At 51.2% G+C, this 17,863-nt stretch overlaps 1 protein-coding gene across 2 annotated transcripts in view; it reads right to left on the bottom strand.

Annotated features, from left to right (window-relative positions):
• LOC144820246 (NXPE family member 3-like) overlaps positions 1–17,515 on the bottom strand; it is a 146,152-nt gene extending 128,637 nt beyond the window's left edge. The window contains exon 1 of one of the 2 annotated variants that reach the window (XM_078677856.1): positions 17,239–17,515. In XM_078677856.1, coding sequence (XP_078533982.1) covers positions 17,239–17,310 — 72 coding nt within the window. In that variant the 5' untranslated portion in view covers positions 17,311–17,515. Of the gene's footprint in view, positions 1–17,092 lie in introns of both variants that reach the window. The other variant, XM_078677879.1, reaches the window with a different exon arrangement.
• Positions 17,516–17,863: the final 348 nt, after the last annotated feature.

The raw sequence follows: 17,863 nt of genomic DNA, 5'->3' as shown, positions 1-17,863 counted from the left end.
GCTTTTATTTTGAACTTTGTGCCAAACTCTGCTGAAAGATCTCCAAGGGCTTGCTGTTGAACTTGCCCCCTGACCAGCGCTCCAGGAACAGTGAGCGCTACCCCCTGACAGAGGAACCGCTGGAAGACGCTGTTTTCCCTTTGCAAGCCTCCCCAGGAAAAAGCGGAGCGCGCTGTGACCATCGCGCTCTTCAGCAACGCTCTGGGAGCTGCCCTCCCTCTGAACAACGTGACTGCCGCCTGCCTGGCCCCGAGCATCGTGAAGGTTAGCCCCGCTGATCTGAGCACCGTGACTGGCCCCGAGCCGCAGCTCGCAACGTGAAGAAGGGTGGTGCCCGGTGCCTGCTTGCACCCCTTCGTGTCTTGTGCCCCTGAACGCGCCGTCGCTGTCCGAGAAACAGCTGCTGCGTGGGGTACCTGAGCGTCGCCTGGATTGACAGAGGCTTGCGCTGAGGATCCCTGGCCTCTGCGTGTGGCCCCCCCTTTGTGAGGAAACCCCGAGGCGTTTTCACCAGCCTGACCCGGCCCGCGTCGCAACGCCAACCCCCGAGCCAGAGCCGAGCCGCCGCTCGCTCTACCGTCGGAGGGGAGACACCGCGACGCAGATCGCCGCGCTGACAGACGCCCAGCTGCTTCAACGAAAAGGTACTGTTTCCTGCCCCGCGGTGTGAGCCCTTGCCATCCTCGCTCGCACCGCCCCCTGCCTCGCCCAGCCCTCGGAGCCGCGTGTAGAACGCTCCCCGGGCCCCCGCTCTCTCCCCCGCCAGCCGCGCACAGCCGTGCAGCTCGCAGAGAGAGGCGGACGCTGACTCCCCGGCCGCCGCTCCCGCCAGAAGCGTGAGAGTGGGCAGACCGGGCCCGCTTTTCCTACGCGGAGGAGCACAGGGGCGCAGGGAGGCCCACGGACAGCCCGGGGTAACCCTGGCTGGTTAGACACCGTGTCTGAAGGACAGAGAAAGTACATTGAAGAGCCTGAAACCCCCTTCTTGAGAAAGAAGGACAAGACTATTACGAGCTGAACCAGAACTGTGGCATTTTATGAAAGAGTAACTGGAACCTGCCTTCAAAAGTGAACCAAGATTGTATTTACAAGCCTGCTTGAGATTTATATAAAGAGATATATTTTTACAAAATACAGTTTGGTGTCATTGTGTGGTGGGTTGGTTGTGATGGTGTAATACTGCAAATGTTTAACCCTACATGCCCCCGAGATTAGCCTAAGACTGCTTAAGCCACACTACCTAGAGGGTAAGCAGAGGTTGTCTTGAAGGTAACCCTCAGCCCTGACGGGGAAGAGAGAGTCCCTGCTTGTCGCCAGTGCTGCACTGCGCCAACTAGAGACTCCCCCTTCCTACATTGGACGCAGCGGTGAGGATTCGCGAATTTACATTTGCAGTGTTTTACCTTAGCTACTGACCATTGCATAGTGATTACAGTCCAGTAACTTAGCCACAGACTTTTTGATTTTTTAATTTTGCTAAAGAAGAAGATCCCTAGTGTTGCAAGCATGCCTGGCACAAACAGCATTGATGGAGGAGAGTCCATAGCCTCTGGTGCGCAGGAGCTAGAATGGGATGCATCAAAGCTGGATGACTACACAAAGAAGCAGTTGAGTTATTTTTGCAGGAAACTCAAGGTTCCACACGCAGGATGCAGAAACAAACCTGAGTTCTACAAGGCCATGAGAGCCTGGCTTGAATCTAGGAAGGCACCTGAGGATCAGGGTACACCTGTGGATCCTGTGAGTCTGGAAAAACCAGACAGCGTTCTTAGCTTTGGCAGAGGCCTGTCGCCAGAGGAGCTGGCAGACAGACAGGCAACCAGGGATCATGAGATAAAACTGGCAGAATTGAATTTAAAGGGCCAAATGGAGCTTGAAAGCAAAAGGATGGCTCTGGAAGAGCGAAAACTCCAGTTGGAGTATGATGTGAAGATGAGGGAGATGAGTCTAAAAGAGAAAACCTTGGATCATCCTCCCTCTGGTGGCAGCGCAATGCCGGTGCAGGTAGAGTCAAGAGTGCACATCCCCAAAGATGTAGTTAAAGAGTTCTTTAAGGGGGATGACATAGGACAATGGTTTAGGGCATATGAGGTAGCCATGTTTTCCCACCGGGTCCCTGAGAAGGATTGGGGAGCGGGGTTATGGGGAAGGTTCCTTAGCGAAGGGCGGGACACCCTGCTAGATTTGCCCACTGAAGACCAGAGATCCTATCCCCATATGAAAGAAGCTTTAATGACCAGGTATGGGCTTACCCCTGAAATGTATAGGCAGAAGTTTAGGGGGTGTAATAAGCGGCCTGGGAATACCTATGTGGAGTTTGTGACTTTTTTTTGCAGAGCACTGGATGGTTGGGTGAAGGGTAACAAAGTGAATGATTTTCAGGGTCTCTTTGATTTAATTGCATGGGAGCACTTGTCTGAACAATGTTTTCCTGAGTTACGCCAGCACCTGATTGATAGCAAGTTGTCCAACCCGAGGAAGCTTGCTGAGGAGGCGGACTGCTGGCTCAGCACCAGGGTCCACAAGGGTCCAGTGGGAGACTCCGCCAAGGGTGGGCAGGGTCCCCAGCAGAAGAGTGGGGGGGACAAGGGAAAACAGAAAGGGTTCCAAAAAGGCCCCCAAAGTAATCCCCAAGGGGACCAGCAGAAAGGTTCTCAGCCTCCCCCACCCCCTAAGCAGAATGGGGCCCCGACAGGTCGACCTGTTCCAAAGGGGCCCTTCAATTGTTACAAATGTGGTGACCCGGGGCACATAGCCAGTGACCCCAAGTGTCGCCTGTTTGGAAAACCAGCACCCACTGGTGCTCCGCCCCGACAAGTGACCAGTGTTCACTTAGGAGAAGAAGTGATGGTCCCGGGGGGTGGAGATCCTGTTCAGATGACCCTAGTCTCACTAGGAGACAGTGAGATGGTCCCTACAAGCTACCTGCCCTCTAACAGTAAAAAATATGGGCAGGTGGTTACCATCAATGGTAAGAAAGCTGAGGCTCTTAGAGACACAGGAGCCAGTGTGACTGCAGTGAGGCATCACCTGGTGTCTCAGGAGCAGGTTGTACCCCATGCCTACTGTAGGGTTGTCAACGCTGACAATTCAGAGAGTCAGTGTCCGATGGCTCAAGTTCCCTTCGAGTGGGGGGGGTCTCTGGTACTCTGCAGGTCTGTGTGAGGAAAGCCATGCCTGTTGACTGTTTGCTAGGGAATGACTTGGAGGACTCCCCTTGGAAAAAAGGTGGAGAAAACGACTCACCTGAAGATGGTGGGTCTACCTGACTGGGCGTGCGTGACCACCCGGTCAATGGCAGCCAGTAGGGGTGATCAAGAGGTCCTGGGGCCTGACGGGGAGGCCCAGGAACCGGCCTTAGGGAGAAGGCGCAGGGTGCGCGGGAAACCGGCCCCTGAAGTTCCCACGGTCCAGGAGGAAGCAGACCTTGAGGGGGATGCCCTGGAGCCTACGGGGGAACAGATTGCCGAACTGGGGGACCTGCCTGAGCTGACCCATTGGCAGCAAGAAGGAGGCCCCTCCAGGGAGGAATTCTGCAGGGAGCAGAAAGAATGCCCTTCTCTCGTGGGTATGCGGCAGCAGGCTGCAGACCAGGCCAATGGTGTTCAGGCCAAAACACATTATGTGTACTGGGAGAATGACCTCCTATACTCAGAGCCTAAGGCTGCTGAACCTGGGTCAGCCCGTGTGCTGGTGGTACCCCAGAAGTTCAGAGCCTTCCTACTGGGACTGGCTCATGATGTGCCTTTAGCAGGACATTTGGGGATGGACAAGACCTATGACAGGCTTGTCACCCACTTCTACTGGCCCCAAATGCACAAGAGCTCAGATGCTCATTGTAGGACCTGTCCAACTTGCCAGGCAAGTGGGAAGAGCGGAGGGAAGAACAAGGCTCCCCTCCAACCCTTCCCTGTGGTCAGTACGCCATTCCAACGAGTGGGTATTGATATTGTTGGGCCTCTGGACCCCAAGACAGCCATGGGCAACAGGTTCATCCTGGTCTTGGTGAATCATGCCACCCGGTACCCTGAAGCCATCCCTCTGAGGACAGTGACGGCCCCCGTGGTGGGGCGTGCACTGATGGGAATTTTCTCCAGAGTGGGATTCCCTCTAGAGGTGGTGAGCGACAGGGGGACCAACTTCATATCCAAGTATATGAAGTCCCTTTGGCAAGAGTGTGGTGTAACCTACAAGTTCACCACACCTTACCATCCCCAAGGAAATGGGTTGGTTGAAAGATTCAACCGGACCCTGAAGGGCATGATCATGGGCCTGGAAGGTCCAATGAGGCGTAAGTGGGACGTCCTCTTACCATGCCTGCTCTTTGCATACCGCGAGGTGCCACAGAAGTCCCTAGGGTTCAGCCCCTTTGAACTGCTGTATGGTCACCCCGTGAGAGGACCACTGAGTTTGGTAAAGGAAGGCTGGGAGCAATCTCCCAGGAAACCTCCCCAGAATGTATATAGCTACATGCTGGCCTTCAGAAACCAAACCAGGCGCTTCAGACAACTTGCTGAGGCAAATCTGGAAGCTAGCCAGGAGGAGATGAAGCGGTGGTACGACCAGAATGCCACTCTGGTAGAGCTTCAGCCTGGACAGGAGGTGTATGTCTTGGCCCCAGTGGAACCCTGTGCACTTCAGGATAAGTGGACAGGCCCATTTGAGGTTGTGGAGCGCAAGAGCTCAGTGACATACTTGGTGGACATGAAGACGCCCAGGAATCCTTTAAGGGTCTTACATGTCAACCGCCTCAAGCCCCACTTGAAAAGGTCCGAAGTGGGCATGCTGTTGGCCACTGATGATGGAATGGAAGAGGAGTCTGAGCCTCTTCCGGACCTCTTAGTGGCCTGTGAGAAGGATGGGTCAGTGGATGGAGTTAACCTCTCACCCACCCTGACCCCTGAGCAACAGGAAGACTGCCGCCAGTTGCTGGGGCAGTTTCCAGATCTGTTCTCCCTGGTTCCTAGTGTCACAGATTGGTGCGTCCATGATGTGGACACAGGAGACAGCTTACCTGTGAAGCATAAGGCTTACAGAGTGACTGACAGGGTCAGGGCCTGCATCAAGGAGGAGGTCTCCAAGATGCTTGCTCTTAGGGTGGTTGAGTCTTCCAGCAGTCCTTGGTCCAGCCCCGTGGTCTTGGTCCCAAAGGCTGCTGCGCCGGGAGCCACACCTGAACTCCGGTTCTGTGTGGACTACAGAGGACTCAATTCAGTCACCAAGACTGACGCGCACCCTATCCCCAGAGCTGATGAGCTCATTGATCGGCTAGGGGCTGCCCGGTTCCTCAGCACGTTTGATTTAACGTCTGGGTACTGGCAGATCGCCTTGACCGATGGGGCAAAGGAGAGGTCCGCATTCTCCACACCAGATGGGCATTTCCAGTTCCGGGTTATGCCATTTGGGATGAAGAATGCCCCTGCCACCTTTCAGAGGTTGGTCAACCAGGTGTTGGTTGGACTGGATGAGTTCAGTGCCGCCTACCTGGATGACATCGCAGTGTTCAGTGGTACCTGGCCCGAACACCTGCGGCACCTCTGGGAAGTGTTGATGGCGCTGCGCAAGGCAGGCCTCACAATCAAGGCAAGCAAGTGCCAGATTGGGCAGGGTTCAGTGGTGTACTTGGGACACCAAGTTGGGAGTGGCAAGGTGGCACCCTTGCAACCCAAAATTGCAACCATCCTGGCTTGGGAACCCCCCAAGACCCAGACTGCAGTGAGAGCCTTCCTGGGGCTCACTGGGTATTACAGGAGGTTTGTCAAGGGCTATGGCACTATTGTGACCCCCTTGACAGAGCTGACTTCTAAGAAGCAGCCCAGGAATGTGATTTGGACTGACACCTGTCAGAAGGCTTTTGACACCCTGAAGACTGCCATGTGCACGGCGCCCGTGCTCCTGGCTCCTGATTTCTCCAAGGAATTCATAGTGCAAACAGACGCTTCAGAGCATGGTGTAGGGGCTGTTCTCTCACAGATGACTGAGGAGGGCTGGGACCAACCCGTAGCCTTCATCAGTAGGAGGTTACTTCCACGGGAAAGTAGGTGGAGTGCAATAGAGCGAGAAGCATTTGCTGTGGTCTGGGCGCTGAAGAAGCTAAGACCCTACTTGTTTGGGTCTCACTTCCGGGTTCAGACGGACCACAGGCCCCTCAGGTGGTTGATGCAAATGAGGGGTGAGAACCCAAAACTGTTGAGGTGGTCCATCTCCCTACAGGGTATGGACTTCACGGTGGAACACCGCCCTGGCACAGATCACGCCAACGCTGATGGTCTGTCCAGATTTTTCCGCCTTAGTGATGAGGAACTCCCTGGGGAAGGGTAGTTCTCCCCACATTTCAGCTGGAGGGGACACGTGTTAGACCTGGCACCTTGGCGTGGGTTTCCCTTCCACTTTTTGCTGTTGTGCCTCAAATGTTTTGCTGGTGTCTGCTACTCAGGGCACTACGCCACGGCCAACCCGTGCCGCAGTGCAAGTGCTCCCTACTGTAAAGTGTACATGTGATTGATGTCCATGATTGGTTCATTGGATTTACTGTTAGTCCCTAGTAAAGTGCACTAGGAGTGCCAGGGCTTGTGAATGCCAATACTGCTAGTGGGCCTGCAGCGCTGGTTGCGCCACCCACAGAAGCAGCCTTAAAATGTGTCTAGGGTCTGCCATTGCAGAACCTGCGTGCAGTCTGGTACTGTCATGCTAGCTGGGCAAGTGCACACACTTGCCAGCCCCTAAACCTTCCCTGAAACTTCATATTAGTCACCCCTATGGTAGGCCTGAGGGCAGGGTGCATTGTGAGTGTAAGGTAGAACATGCCCTGATGTGTGTGGCATGTTCTAATAGTGAATTACTGCCAAATTCGTTTTTCACTATTGTAAGGCTACCTGTTCCCTTCTAGGTCAGATGGGCTGCTGGAATTATTACACTCTATAATCCCAGCAGGCTCAGGGAACATGGTAGAAATTCATGTTTAGTATGCCTGAACTCAGAATAATAAAATACTTCTTTTAGTAAAGTTTATTTTAATATCCTGTGTTTGCAAATGCTACTTTTAGAAAGTTAGCATTTGCTTGCCTAACCATTTCAGCCCGCCTCTGCTTGGATGTGGATCTGACTGTCTGGTGTGTGTGAGTGACAGGGCTGGGAGTTGACAGGTAGTGATTAGCAGGAGGACCCCTTAGTGGGTGGTGGGAGTTTCCCCTGAATGATGCATCAGGCTGTGCCCCTGCCTCCACAATGCTGGCTCCGCCCTCCTGGGGAGCGACTGATGACTCAGCCTGCACCTGGCCCAGGAAGGACCGAAGCTTGTCAACAAAGTGCTCAGGCCACTCCTGTCCTCACAAAGCCGGCTCCGCCCCCCTGGGGAGCGGCTGATGTGCCTGCCCTCACACTGAATACAGAAGTCATAAGTACCCACAACAAGTGCTCAGAGACTGGAGCAGTTATGCAGAGGCCCCCCTGGCTTGCTAGAACAAAAGAAACTGGGTATAAAAGTAGGAGCCCTGCTCCTTGTAAATTAGATCCTGTTTGTGCTACAAGAGAAACTCTGCCCGAAGAGAAGGACCTGGAAGGACTACAAGGAGGAGTGCTGACTCTGGCCTGTGTCTGGTGCCTTGCTGCCAAAGGAGAGGAAGAGAAAAGACTACAAGAGACTTTTGCTTTTATTTTGAACTTTGTGCCAAACTCTGCTGAAAGATCTCCAAGGGCTTGCTGTTGAACTTGCCCCCTGACCAGCGCTCCAGGAACAGTGAGCGCTACCCCCTGACAGAGGAACCGCTGGAAGACGCTGTTTTCCCTTTGCAAGCCTCCCCAGGAAAAAGCGGAGCGCGCTGTGACCATCGCGCTCTTCAGCAACGCTCTGGGAGCTGCCCTCCCTCTGAACAACGTGACTGCCGCCTGCCTGGCCCCGAGCATCGTGAAGGTTAGCCCCGCTGATCTGAGCACCGTGACTGGCCCCGAGCCGCAGCTCGCAACGTGAAGAAGGGTGGTGCCCGGTGCCTGCTTGCACCCCTTCGTGTCTTGTGCCCCTGAACGCGCCGTCGCTGTCCGAGAAACAGCTGCTGCGTGGGGTACCTGAGCGTCGCCTGGATTGACAGAGGCTTGCGCTGAGGATCCCTGGCCTCTGCGTGTGGCCCCCCCTTTGTGAGGAAACCCCGAGGCGTTTTCACCAGCCTGACCCGGCCCGCGTCGCAACGCCAACCCCCGAGCCAGAGCCGAGCCGCCGCTTGCTCTACCGTCGGAGGGGAGACACCGCGACGCAGATCGCCGCGCTGACAGACGCCCAGCTGCTTCAACGAAAAGGTACTGTTTCCTGCCCCGCGGTGTGAGCCCTTGCCATCCTCGCTCGCACCGCCCCCTGCCTCGCCCAGCCCTCGGAGCCGCGTGTAGAACGCTCCCCGGGCCCCCGCTCTCTCCCCCGCCAGCCGCGCACAGCCGTGCAGCTCGCAGAGAGAGGCGGACGCTGACTCCCCGGCCGCCGCTCCCGCCAGAAGCGTGAGAGTGGGCAGACCGGTCCCGCTTTTCCTACGCGGAGGAGCACAGGGGCGCAGGGAGGCCCACGGACAGCCCGGGGTAACCCTGGCTGGTTAGACACCGTGTCTGAAGGACAGAGAAAGTACATTGAAGAGCCTGAAACCCCCTTCTTGAGAAAGAAGGACAAGACTATTACGAGCTGAACCAGAACTGTGGCATTTTATGAAAGAGTAACTGGAACCTGCCTTCAAAAGTGAACCAAGATTGTATTTACAAGCCTGCTTGAGATTTATATAAAGAGATATATTTTTACAAAATACAGTTTGGTGTCATTGTGTGGTGGGTTGGTTGTGATGGTGTAATACTGCAAATGATTAACCCTACATGCCCCCGAGATTAGCCTAAGACTGCTTAAGCCACACTACCTAGAGGGTAAGCAGAGGTTGTCTTGAAGGTAACCCTCAGCCCTGACGGGGAAGAGAGAGTCCCTGCTTGTCGCCAGTGCTGCACTGCGCCAACTAGAGACTCCCCCTTCCTACAAGGGACATGACCAATTTGGTGAAGGACGGCCCCAGACCAAATTTATACAAGACAGCCTTTAAAAACATCCAGTCTACTTTGTCGAACGCTTTTTTGGCGTCGAGTGTGATTGCCGCAGTAGGGGTGATAAGAAGCTTTGCTTTCTCAAGGCCATGTGCCAAGGTTCTGGTGTTGTCGCTAGAGAGCCTATACTTCAGGAAACCAGCTTGGGAGGGGTGTATCAATTTTGGTAGAACTCTCTGGAGGCGGTTAGCTAGGTTTGAGGCGAAAAGCTTACAATCCAGATTTATAAGTGAGATAGGCCTATATTTTTTGGGGAGCGTTGGGTCCTTTCCCTCTTTGGGTAAGACGGCTATGATCGCTTCTGCCAATGTACCTTTAACCTCACCTGTTTCATTGATTTCACTAAAGAGGTGAAGGAGTGGGGAAGATAGTGTGGAGGAGAAGCATTTATAAAACCTAGCGGTAAACCCATCGGATCCAGGGGCCTTTCCACATTTAAGGGCCTTTATGGCTTTCTCTACCTCGATGAGCGATATGGGGCTATTAAGACCTTCCTGGTCCTCAGGAGAGAGTGACGGTAGCCCGCAGCCTTCCAGATAGCCTTTAATCTAGTCTTCCTGCACATTCGTGTTCTTGGCATATAAATGTTCATAGAAGTCCTTAAATATCTCCGCAATTTTAAGAGGGTCGGACCAATTCACCCCAGATTGGTCTGCAATGGTATCAATCATATTTTTCTGGATTTTAAATTTAAGGTAGTTTGCCAGGCTTTTCCCAGCCTTATTTGAGTCACAAATTTTAAATCGTTTCCTCCTATTTGGCCAGACCCCTGCCCTGTTGCTTAATATTTTATTGTACTCATACTTTTTATTAGCTAGTGTTGTCAGTATTTCACTTTCCCTATCCCTCAGATATCTGGCTTCCAGAGCAGAAATATCTTTTTCTAGCATCTCTAGGGCCATGTTATAATTCTTATTTATGGCAGATTTTAATTTAATGACAACCCCCCTTACAGTGCTTTTCAAGGCCTCCCATCGTGTTAAGTCCGTGGTGTCGCCCCTCTTGGTATTTTCCAGGTAATCCTTGATAGTAGATTCAATGGTATTTCTATGTTGCTCCTTTTCGAGGACTTCCTCGTTAAGGCACCATAGAGATTGACGAAGTGTGGGTTTTATATTGGAGACTGTGAGTGATATGCAAGAGTGATCTGATTCGACTCTTGTTTCTGCGGTCGTGTCATCAATTCTGCGATGGCATTTTTTGTAATAAATAAATAGTCAATTCGGGAGAACGAATCGTGCGGAGGAGAGTAAAACGTGTACTCTCTCCCGACCGGATTTTGCAGACACCAGGAATCTACCAAGCGAAACCTAGTGCAGAGCGTTGTGAAAGCTTTATGTGACTTATTACTGCGGAAGGTGCACCTGGACTCTCGATCAAGAATCGGAGCGAAGGGCAGGTTAAAGTCCCCGGCCAGAATATGAACTGCAGTGTCAGGAATGGTGTCGAGCTGTTTCATGAGATCCAACCAGAATCTTGGCTCGCATGTGTTTGGAGCATAAATGTTTGTAATATAAAATTCAGTGCCATCTTTAAGTAGCTTGGCCGTGACCCACCTCCCTTTAGAGTCAGCCACGGAGGAGACCAAGTCTACATTTGCTTTCCTTGCTGTCAGGGTCAGGACGCCATTCTTTTTCGCAATCGCCTCCGATCCCACTACCTCCGTATAGAATTTGGTCCTAAGCGTGTGAAAGTGCTTGGCCTCTAGTTTGGACTCCTGCAATAGAGCAATATCACCTTTCTGCCTACGTAAGTAGTCTAGGATTTTCTGACGTTTGACAGGTTGGTTAAGGCCTTTCACATTAAGAGAAAGTATTATCAGGTTGCCTACTTTCGTCACTCCTAGGGGTGTATCAAGTGTGGACGATGTCATGGGAATGGATTTAGAAGATCAATGACCAGGGATAAGACCATATGTTCGTACGAGTGTCAGAACTGCAGTGTTGGGGAGCCTTTGCGTATGCGTTGTAGAAATGTGGTAAGTGGTAATCCTAACAGTCTGAACCTGACAGCCTCACCCATAGGAGCAGTACCAATCGCAAGGTGAGTAGCGTTAGTACGAAGGTGTCGGTAATGTGTGAGCTTTGGTAGCAATATGCAACGGCTGGAACACATACATACAAAAATGTCAACAAAAGCGGCAAAAGCAAAGACTAATAACCAGAAAAATGACAAAACCTTACCCCATCCCCCCCTCCCACTCACTCCCATCCCTCCCCAAACGTAGACATTGAGCATGGTGACTAGGAAAAATACCAGCGCTGGCATCTCCATGGCAATACACGCATCACATCGCAAATTGAGAACCAAATCAACTTCCAACATCTGAAAATGATAGTAACTAGTGATGGGTAAACATCCGAGCGCCATAAACGGAAAGTAACAAAACTGAACAGCTATCTTAGTGTACTGCATGGGCTCACGCAGTGAACAGGTTATTGAGCTGAGACCAGTTAACTATGGAATCAGAGATTGACTAACAGCTTGCACATAGAGCGAGCACAGGGTGCCGGTTACATACTAACATTGCCATGAAGGCCAAACAGAATGAGCACTTAATAACAGCTAGACTGCAATGACAGTGGCTTTGAGGTGCAACAGAACATGGGTTTACGAAATACTCATAAACATTCCATGTAAGCTATACCTGTAGGCTATACGAATGTTGGGCCCTTGAGAATAGGTGTAATACGATAACAGTAGTGTACGAATACAATAAGAAAGCAATATGTTGATAGCGACCATCTGGTCAGCATATCTTGATATTTTAAGGCAAAGCAACGTATGAGTGTGGACACAAGAATGTCAACAGTCGTGTGGAGTCCAAATTTAGCCTGTGGGGAACACAGCACAATAGATGGAAATTATTAACATAGATAACATAGTTAAAGGATACTCATTTATATCCAGAGGCAGATGCTCCGGCTGCTTCGCTTGCCGATATGTCCATAGTTGGGTCCTCTGAGCCATGTAGGAGGCGCTTGAGTCGTTACGGGTCTGTGAATATGTGGGAGACTCCCTGGATGGTCACCTTGAATTTGGCCGGGCCAACAAAACCGAACTGGTGTCCCAGAGATCTTCCTCACCTCGACAGTTTCTTGGCTATAGTCTTGAGATATATACACCTTGTTCGCTTTCCATAACACATGGTTATTCTTATGGACAAAGGATAGTATTTGCTCCACATGTTGAAATCTCATGGGTTTGCAAACTATAGGTCTCGGACCTTTCTGAGATTTTGTTATTCTGCCCGGGACTCTGTGCGCCCTATCAAATTCTAGTGGTAGTGTAAAGGTGAGATTGGTCGCTTGTGTAAACCACGCCTCCAAAAAGGCAATACAGGAGGTATGCGTCTCCTCTGATCCTTCCGGAATGCCAAAAATTCTGAGATTACCTCTCCGATTCCTGTCTTCCAATTCGGAGAGTGTCCTCGTTGTTTGGTCCGAGGCTATAGTGAGTTGTTTGAGAGCTACACAAGTTTTAGTTTCGGTATCCTCAAGACGACTAATTCTTGATTCGGTTTCGGTGAGTCTCAAGTTAGTATCCCTTATATCTTGTCTAACGGCCACAATTTCCTCTTTCGTAGATTTTGCCAGGTCTCGTACTTCTTCTAACCTGTTTAATATAATATCCATGGTCTCGCTGACTTCCTTCTTGCCTTTGATAGGCGATACCGGATTTGGTGGCTCAGCCTTTAGGCGTTTGAGTTTTTTTGTTGTCTCTTTGTCCCCCATGTTGGCCTTGTTTCAGGTGGCAGGAGGAAAGATCTCATCTCAGCCAATAATTACACCAGTGGCCGCGTGGATTCTGCGTGTAGATGCACAGGGGACTCGAATCCCGGTGGCGCTGATGTGGCTAAAGCTGCTTACAACAGTGTCGCAAGATCCTCAGCGCACCAGGGTCCGAGGTCATCAGTAGCTCCACAATACAGTGAATTGGTCATGAAGAGGCACGTTGCAGGAAATGCAGGCCCCAGGTATAGGTCAAAAGCTTTCGTTATGTACTATTTTCCAGTTATACCGCTTTTTTCGGTACAGTGGGCAGGGACGTCTCAAGCAGTGTCCCCTATCTTGGTCCCGGTCAGAAGCGCGGTCTTTGGTCGCTGTTATCGATGCCGCATATATATATGACATCCTTCTTCTAGTTGGATCCTGCCCCTGGATTTGCGCATTAACAGGGGGTGTGACAGAATATGAATCAGAATTCAGGGCGTACAGCGAACAAGTACCTCGTCTAGAAGTCCCAGCATCAGGATCCCCCGGCAGATATAAAAGGTTTGCCCAGTCGCTATTCACCAACAATCACTTGCCAGCCAATGAACCAGAGGCGCTTCTTTGCGGTACCTCCCCTCCTGTTGTCCACTATTCTCCAGTTAGGAGCAGCGATGGGGTACAGCCATACATGCACGTTACCTTCACAGTTCTCTTTCTTTCTCTCCCTGCCGTTCCGTGTCAGTTGTGCACATCAGACGTTATTGCAGGCTCCGTGTTGTACATCCACGCTGCACAACATCGCGTGATCTTTAGTAATAAGATACAGCAACACCTTCACGTTTCTTCCTTTGCGGCACCCCATTCAACATCAGAGAGCCAGCAGGCAATGGCGTGAGCCAGCGGTGATCAGGCGAGATCGGCAGTTGAAGCGCGCCCCGTCCGCCATCTTGTGCTTTTAGATTCATATGCGCCGCAATACCACGGGGTTAAAAGTACAGCAGTGTTGGATCATAAAGACGTAACCCGGGCCCATGCAATGGTGATAAGTGGTGCCGAGTGGGGCAATGTACCTCAAATCATGCGTGCCCGTGGAGATTTCAATCTTCATCGGATGCGTCCGCCATTTTGTGTGCACCGCGCGCCGGGACTCAATATTTAACCAAAAGCGATGTCTGGATGTCACAGACTCGGTTTATCCCCGTGTACTCACTCAGGTGCCCAGGGTTCTCCAACGGGGTGTAGAATAGTCAACACGGAGCAGAATCCAGTGCTCCGGATCGCAGCTGTGATGGCCGTCGGGTCCTGCGCTCCCGTACTCGCTAACAGGAGCGGAGCTCAAATTCACATTTCCGGGCGCAGAGGCCTTGTGAGCGCCCCAGAGATCACTCCCGGCAGGGTATCCCGGTCCGAGAACCCACCTCAGAGCCGCATTAAGGTTGTACAAAACGTTCCCAAATACATGAAACGTTGCATGCCACGAGAGGAGACAAGCCTCACGCCGCCATTTCTCCCGGCGTCCAAACCACGCCCCCCACAGGAGCGTAAACTTTTATGAGTGTGCACTCAGAGGATAATAATTTTACAGGTTCATGCACTCACAGGATCATGCACTACCAGAAGTCTGTACTCACAAGAGAGTGAACTCAGGAGTGTGCACTCACAGGAGCATGTACCCACAGGATCATGCACTCACAGAAGCATGAACTCACAGGATCATGAACTCACAGGCTCATGTACTTGTATACTCACAAGAGACACACAGGAGTATGCGCTCACAGGAGCATGTACCCACAGGATCATGCACTCACAGAAACATGCACTCACAGGATCATGCCCTCACAGGATCATGCACTCACAGGCTCATGTACTTTTGTACTCACAAGAGTGTGAATTCACAGGAGTGTGCACTCACAGGAGCATGTACCCACAGGATCATGCACTCACAGAAGCATGCACTCACAGGATCATGCACTCACAGGCTCATGTACTCGGGTACTCACAAGAGCGTGAACTCACAGGAGTGTGCACTAACAGGAGCATGTACCCACAGGATCATGGACTCACAGAAGCATACACTCACAGGATCATGAACTCACATACTCATGTACTTGTACACTCACAAGAGCGTGAACTCACAGGAGTCTGCACTCACAGGAGCATGTACCCACAGGATCATGCACTCACAGACGCATGCACTCACTGAATCATGCCCTCACAGGATCATGCACTCACAGGCTCAAGTACTTGTGCACTCACAAGAGCGTGAACTCACAGGAGTGTGCACTCACAGGATCATGTACTCATGTGAGTCCGTACTCACAATATCATGCAAGTGGAGGGAGTCAGAGGGCTGCGGGTGGACATTGTGACTCAAAATGAGTAACAGGATAAGGTGAGGGTTGCAGGGATATGGTTGATTGACACTGAGGTCCTCATCCTTGTCTGTGAAGAGAGTTACTTACGTTCAGTGGAAATTATCCCAAGCTACTACTGGTAATAATGTTGTGATAGTGACTGTACCAAACAAGATTAGAGTAGTTACTGCACCATGCCATATTACCAGGGTGATCACCTCAGTGCACCAAGCCGGGTTGCCAGCAGTAACGCAAAAAAGGGTTTATCAGTGTTTAATGCCTCTGCATAATTAGTGTATAACAGCCATCGCTACAATGCCCCTTCCTCTAACGTCCCAATATCAGCAAAGGTCTCGCTAATGCTGCGTGATGTATCACTCAAATTTCAGCTTTGGAAATTTTAGAAATTCAACCATTTTTCTCCAAACAATAGCTTGTGAGTTCAGGAGTTACATGTCTCAAATACACGCTTTTCAATGTTGGTAAATGTATTAATTCAACCTAGCAAACGTTTCTAATTTAGTGAGCTGTACACAGGAGACTACCTACAGGAGGCTGGAGAGCTCCCATCAGTCAGGGCCACTGGAATTATAGGAGTGTGCGGCTGTGGCGACTTTCGCTTAATTATAGATTTGTCTCATTTGCCACATAATAATTCATCTTCTGCTGCATAATCTGCAGATTTTAACAAAAGAATTGTTGTTTCTAGCTCAAACGGTTCAAACGTTACCAAAAATGCAGTGGCACGCACTGCCATGAAGCGGGAAGGCCGTTTGCAAAGGTTGACTGATCAGGTTTCCGTTGCTTATTGCAATACTTGGGTTTTAACCCTTTGCATGCTGATGACGGAACCGCTCCGTCATCAGCTGCGGGTGCGCTGTGCTGATGACGGAGCGGTTCCGTCATGGCCCGCTCGCCGCTCATGCGCAGCGCGAATTCCGCGGCTGCGCTGAGCGTTCTATTGAGCGGGGCGTGCCATGACGGAACCGCTCCGTCACAAGCACAGCCCAACCGACGCTGGTGACGGAGCGGTTCCGTCACCAGCATGCTCCCGCCGCATTTCTGCCCCGCCCCCTTAGCACTGCGGCGGAATAGCCACCGCAGTGAAGGGGTTAAACAAGTACTAATGAAGTACACCCAATGCCCAGACAGTGTTAACAAGTTTAAAAAGTACAACATAATGAAGTAATACTATAAACAAAATGTGCCGCATCATGACGCATAATTTGCATTTTCGTGCCGCATAATCGACACAACGCTGCTGCATAATTTGCCCCTCTACTGCCAGATCATTCCAGTGGCCCTGGAGCTACTCGTTGAAGAAGCCTGGCGTAGACGCATAAATGAGCAATGCGGAGTGCTTCTTTTGCTGGACTGCTTTATCTCTTTCTCCCCCTCAGGTCCCCTTCTCTCCTTTCACCAATCTCAGCCTCCGACTCTTCTCCCCCACCTATCGCTCTCTACCCCTTTTTTATTTTCTTTTTATTTCCCCGTTAACTCTGTAAATATGTGATATATACTTGTCCAAGCCTAATCTCTGGTAAATGTAATCCTGAGCAAATTTACTATTTGTATATATATGTATATAGAGATAACTCTATCCACTAGTATATGTAGTAGACCTTTGTACTCTCTACTATTCCTATGTGACTCTTAGAGTTTATCCATTTGTATCTCTTCCTCGAGTGGCTTTACAACTTGTATATTTGCAATTTTTTCTATTTGTATCTTCCCTGTGTGACTTTACAACTCGTACATTTGAAATGTTTTCTACTTGTATCTCTTCCCTGTGTGACTTTACAACTTGTACATTTGATTTTTTTTCTATTTGTATCTTTTTCCTGTGTGACTTTACAACTTGTACATTTGCATTTTTTTCTGTTTGTATCTTTTATGTAAGTCATGTAATCCTAAATCCATATGTATTGCAACTGGTTCTTTTGTAAAGCGCTCTGACACCTTAGGGTAATGTTCGCGCTATTTAAAATCGCATTAAATAAAAAAATAAAGTGCAGCTGGAGAGGGCGTGGGGTCGGGGTGTCACGTGGGGGCAGTGGAAGGGCGGACTGGCACAGGGCAGAGGGGTCTGCAGGTTCCAGACTCACCTCAGCGAAGAAGAACCCAGCTGTCACCAGAGCAGCAAAGAGATAGAACTTCCGCGCCACGGAGAGCGCCATGAGGCCGCATCAGGGCGCCCCCTGGCACCCCACATGCACAAGCCGCTGCCTCGGAGGGTAGTGCCAGGCAGTCCCAGCTGGGGCTGTGGACACTGGTGCACGAAGAGGTCTCAGCTGTCCCTTGACCGGGCTCGGCTGGGACAGAGTCCAAGCGCTCGCATGCAGCGCTCCGCCTCCAGGCGCCTCACGGTGTGACTGGGATGTCACCAGTCAGGCTGAAAACGGGATGAAAGGAGGCCGGGCAGAGGGAGTGCCCTTTGTTCCGACACTCAGTGCACTGCACTCATATTAATCAGTTGCAGTCCACGTAAGTTCCACAACACCAGCGCTCAGAAGAGGGTGCCCCACCCTTCCGGTTTTTGGGGGTTTCTCCCTCATTTGAGGGATGTCACTCATGTTGGCCGTACTCAGCTGGGCCAGGACGACGAATGTCCCACATTTCGACTCTCCAGTCGAAAGCTGGTCAGTGAGTGAGTGTGGGACGCCACGAGCGGCCCGCAGGCTGTGCCCCTCTCTTGTTTCAGCGCTATGTACGCTGTGCAGAGGTGGGGGC

This window comes from Lissotriton helveticus, chromosome 1_1 (genome assembly GCF_964261635.1).
Source record: "Lissotriton helveticus chromosome 1_1, aLisHel1.1, whole genome shotgun sequence".
Lineage (NCBI taxonomy): Eukaryota > Metazoa > Chordata > Amphibia > Caudata > Salamandridae > Lissotriton > Lissotriton helveticus.
This window is presented reverse-complemented; position numbering and strand designations above follow the sequence as displayed.